The 4,256-nt window shown below is 55.4% G+C and overlaps 1 protein-coding gene across 5 annotated transcripts in view; it reads left to right on the top strand.

Annotated features, from left to right (window-relative positions):
• Trpc7 (transient receptor potential cation channel, subfamily C, member 7) overlaps positions 1-4,006 on the top strand; it is a 104,886-nt gene extending 100,880 nt beyond the window's left edge. For 3 of the 5 annotated variants that reach the window (XM_013016042.1, XM_013016041.1, XM_013016038.1), the window contains 2 exons: positions 1,198-1,273; positions 3,710-4,006. In XM_013016042.1, the coding sequence (XP_012871496.1) occupies positions 1,198-1,273; positions 3,710-3,876 (243 nt within the window). In that variant the 3' untranslated portion in view covers positions 3,877-4,006. The remainder of the gene's footprint in view (positions 1-1,197; positions 1,274-3,709) is intronic. The other 2 variants (XM_013016040.1, XM_013016039.1) reach the window with 1 other exon arrangement.
• The last annotated feature ends 250 nt before the right edge of the window (positions 4,007-4,256 follow it).

Genomic DNA, 4,256 nt, shown 5'->3' with positions numbered 1-4,256 from the left:
TGTGTGTGTGTGTGTGTGTGTGTGTGTGTGTGTGTGTGTGTGTGTGTGTGTGTGTGTGTGTGTGTGTCCTATGAGACATGGTTGAAAACAATGTGTGTGTGTGTGTGTGTGTGTGTGTGTCCTATGAGACATGGTTGAAAACAATACTTGGTTTTTGTTTTGTTCTTCCAGTTCAAAGTAGAAAGCGCATCACTGATTCCCACAGTAAGGTAGTGATGGTAATAACAGATCAACTCTGCTTTGTTGAACGGAAGAGGGGTGTCCCTGAGAATTTTAACCACTCACATCCTAAACCTACGCCGTCTGAGGAGAAGCAGAGAGGCAGCTTGTCCGTGGGGCATCCCTACACCCCCAAAATGCAGAGCCTGAGCTTGACGAGCTGTCCCAGGGCCACTGGAGAGAGAGCAGGAAAGACAGGGCCTCGTAGGGGTAAAGCCTCGTAAGCCTGGGCTCAGAGACGCTGTCTGGGCAGAGTCTCCCCACACAGCAAATGGAGCTTTCCATCCATTGGTAATAAAGCCCAGTCAGCCCCCCTCGGTCATTCATCTCTCACGAGGTCACCCTGCCACGCCCGGCTCCTGAGATCTCAGTCCCCGGTGCAGGTCTGTGCCAGCTAGGAGAGCCAGCGCCACGGACAAGGGGCCGACAGCGGGGCAACCTCGCGTCCCCCTGGCTAGCGCGCATCTCTCCCGAGAGCCAGCCGTCTCCATCCTAGAATATTTTTAAATCCTGTGATTTCTCAAGCACCCTGGAACAACTAGCTGGCAAAATCCAAAGTTCACCTCCCGCAGTCTTTCTTCCACTCGGCTCTATTCTTGGTGGCTCTTAAATGTTCACGCCTCATTGGCTTAAAGAACAGAGCGTGCGGGCTGCCTGGAAGCTCCCGGCGTGGCGCAGCGCAGGGCCAAGATTCAGGAGACCTGGCCGGCAGCCCGGCCTGACTCCCGCACCACGCCCGGCACCACTAGTGAACAGTGCACCTCGCGTGTGACATCCAAGAGGTCCCCCAGAGCTCCACCCGAGCTGACCTGCCAGGACACCCCTCCATCCCCTCCCAGAAACAGAACTGAGGTCCAGGAAAGACGCCATGACTGGGCAGGGTGGACTGGGCAGGCTTCGCCCTACGTCGACGCCTTAGAGGCGGCTTCTGCGCTGGACCAAGACACCCCTGAGCCTTTTTCTTGCTTCTCGTTTCAGAAGATCATGAAACGGCTCATAAAAAGATACGTCCTGAAGGCCCAGGTGGACAGAGAGAACGACGAAGTCAATGAAGGTAAGCCAAGGCCCCGGTTAGGCTCTGCGGGCTACAAGTCAGACCCAGGGATCTCCAACACGAGCAGCCACGGAGGGGCTGGAGCGCTGCGCTCCTGTCCGGATGCTCAGTCATCTAGGCAGAATTCACCTCCATGAGAGAGGCAGGATGGGTCTCCATTTTCTGTGCCTGGCAGACTCTTTTCTTTCTAAAGTTACCCATGTGGTTAGAAATCCCAGGCCTCCGTGAGTTCAAACCCAGAGGCTACTCTGTAATCCCTGCCTGTGGCGCCGCCTCTCAGAGCCAGCGCTGAGGCTCCAGCCCTGGAGCTGCTGCTCCTCATGCTGGTGCCTGCCTTCTCCACTGTGAAGGAGTCACGTGCTTAGACTGCTTCCCATGGATAATCCAGGCAAAGCTCCTTGGTTTAAGGCCAGCTGATTAGGGACCTTAATTCCAGTTTGCCACATCTCGTCGCATACAGAGATTAAGATGTGGAGGACAACATGGAGGATGGAAATGCTACTCACCCTCTTTCCATGCTGGCCCCATCGAGCCAGCCTTGCATTCCTTGAGTTCAGGAATGACCCCCAGCCCCCAGCCCCTGCACCTCGTCCTGCATATACAGACGGAGTAGCTTGTGCTCATTTACAGAGCTGGCTCAGTTCCAGCCGGCCCCAACTTGTCTCTGTTTCAAGTCCTCAGACTCTTGACAACCTGTGGTGTTCCTCTAATTAACCCCCCCACACACACACACACCTAGGTACCAGGTACCTACTGATAAAAATGCAGATCCCAGTGGTGCTGTGGCTGAAGTGGTAGAGCACTAGCCTTGAGCTGAAGAGCTGAGGGACAGCGCCCACCAGGCCCAGAGTTCAAGCCCTACAACTGGAAAAAAATGCAGATCCCCAGGCCCCCCCCCCCACACCTAATGAATCGGAGAACCCAGGTAGGTTATACAGCCCGCATTGTCGATAAGAGCATTGAGCAACTTTCAAACACCCTGCCGTTTTCCAAATTACCTTATATCCACCATCTGGGCTATTTTCAGTCTATTTTAAGCTATTGCAGGTAAGTGAAAAAGCACACGGCCTTATACCCAGTCATTAACTTCCTTTAGATTCCTAGAATGAATATTTGCTGCCCAGAAACAGCCTCTTTCATGGCTAAAGACACTCCACCCCCTCCCCCACCTTAGCTTGAGCTACAGGGGCTACCAACAGAGCCTGGCCGCTCAGCTGGAACTCTGCCTCAACGTGGGCCACCTGAGGGTACATCCTGAAACTCGCCAAGGACCTGGCAGGCTCCTGACTAGGGGAATGAGCAACCCGCCACTACCCATGGCTACGTGTGGGTCTCTAACATGACTGCCAGTCAGCATGGCAGCCGTGCCAAACAGCACGTGGCGGTGGCTGACAGGAACAGAACTGGTAGAGAAGGTGTCTGGGATGCACAGGAGTCGCACAGCTCCAACAGTGCTAGAATGAGGGGAGCTAGCCGGGCACCAAATGCAGAGAAAAGAGGGGTGTTTGTATTTGCCCGTATGCATTAAGCTGGACTTTTACCATCTCCACGTTTTATGGAAAGCCTACCCAGGAAACAGATGAAAAATAGTACACTGGACTTCTACCTGCGTAAAGCCCAGCATCTACACTGTCCCCTTCCTGGGTTAATAAGATTCCCCCAGCCGTGGGGGTCAGGGACTTCTAACCACATGTAACCGTAGAAAGAAAAAAGCCTGCCAGGCACAGGTGGCTCAGGCCTGGAATCCTAGCTACTCTAGAGGCCGAGATCTGAGGATTGCCTTTTGAAGCCAGGCCGGACAGAGAAGTCTGTAAGGCTCTTATCTCCAAATTAACCAGCAAAAGGTAGGAAGTGGAAGTGTGGCTCAAGTGGTAAAGCACTAATCTTGAGCAGAAAAGCTCAGCGGCAGCACCTGGGCCCTGAGTTCAAGTCCCAGGACCAGCTCACACACAAAGAAATGAAAGTCTGCGCTTGGTGTGGTGCCTTGTTAGGGGAGGGGGCCGTGTCGGTGACCCCTCCTCCACGGACCCCTTCCACCAGCCCGCTCACGGGAAGGAAGCTGCACCGCCGTGCGGAGCCATCCTCTCTAGCACCTGGGGTTTGCCCTCCTCTGCAAATATTGACAGAGCAGAACAGCGCAGCAGGAAAACAAATGTCCCAGCTAACGCGGGAATGGCCTGGTCTTGAAATCGGCTTGTCATGGCTGGAGGCCAACATGCTCACCTCCAGCACGTGACGTGAGCTTGAGACCCCATTCACAGCCCCACGCTCCACTCCTGAGGCTTCGCAGGTGGAAGCTGAGTGGCACTGAAGTCAGACACCTCCCTCCACCACCACGTCCACCTCCCAGCGGGGGGGCGGGGGGCTGGGCCTGTGTGCGGGGTGAGCCCTTCTTCCTATTCACTTACACTCGGCCAAATCTCCTCTGCTTTGCAGGTGAGCTGAAGGAAATCAAGCAGGATATCTCCAGCCTTCGCTACGAGCTTCTCGAGGAGAAATCCCAAGCCACTGGCGAGCTGGCAGATCTGATCCAACAGCTCAGCGAGAAATTCGGAAAGAACTTAAACAAAGATCACCGGGTGAACAAGGGCAAGGACATTTAGCAGCCTGGACGGGCATCGGCGGTTTCTATCAGCAGCCGGGGCCAGGCTGGATGCCCAGGGGAGGGCTCCCCCAGCCCTGCTGGAAATGGATCCCAGCCTACGTTCCCCAGGATCCCAAAGGATCCACTGGCTGGATCCCGGACCACCCCTGACATCTCCAGCCCAGACATCGCCTGGACCAAAGCTGTGGTGAAACTAAGATGTTGAGCAAGGAAAACTCCCCAAGAGGAGGAAGCGTCGCCCTCCCCCTCTCCCTCCCTCCCCCCACACACCCCCCCTCGCTGCCCCCAGCACACACGAGACCTCGGTCCAGGCTCAGTGAGACTCATCCTGTGGCCAAAGCAGGAAAAGGCCATCTTCCATGCGTGCGCGGGCACACA

This window comes from Dipodomys ordii, unplaced genomic scaffold, assembly GCF_000151885.1.
Source record: "Dipodomys ordii isolate 6190 unplaced genomic scaffold, Dord_2.0 Scaffold29, whole genome shotgun sequence".
NCBI lineage: Eukaryota > Metazoa > Chordata > Mammalia > Rodentia > Heteromyidae > Dipodomys > Dipodomys ordii.
The sequence above is the reverse complement of the archived record's forward strand: the minus strand, read 5'-3'. Positions and strand labels throughout refer to the sequence as shown.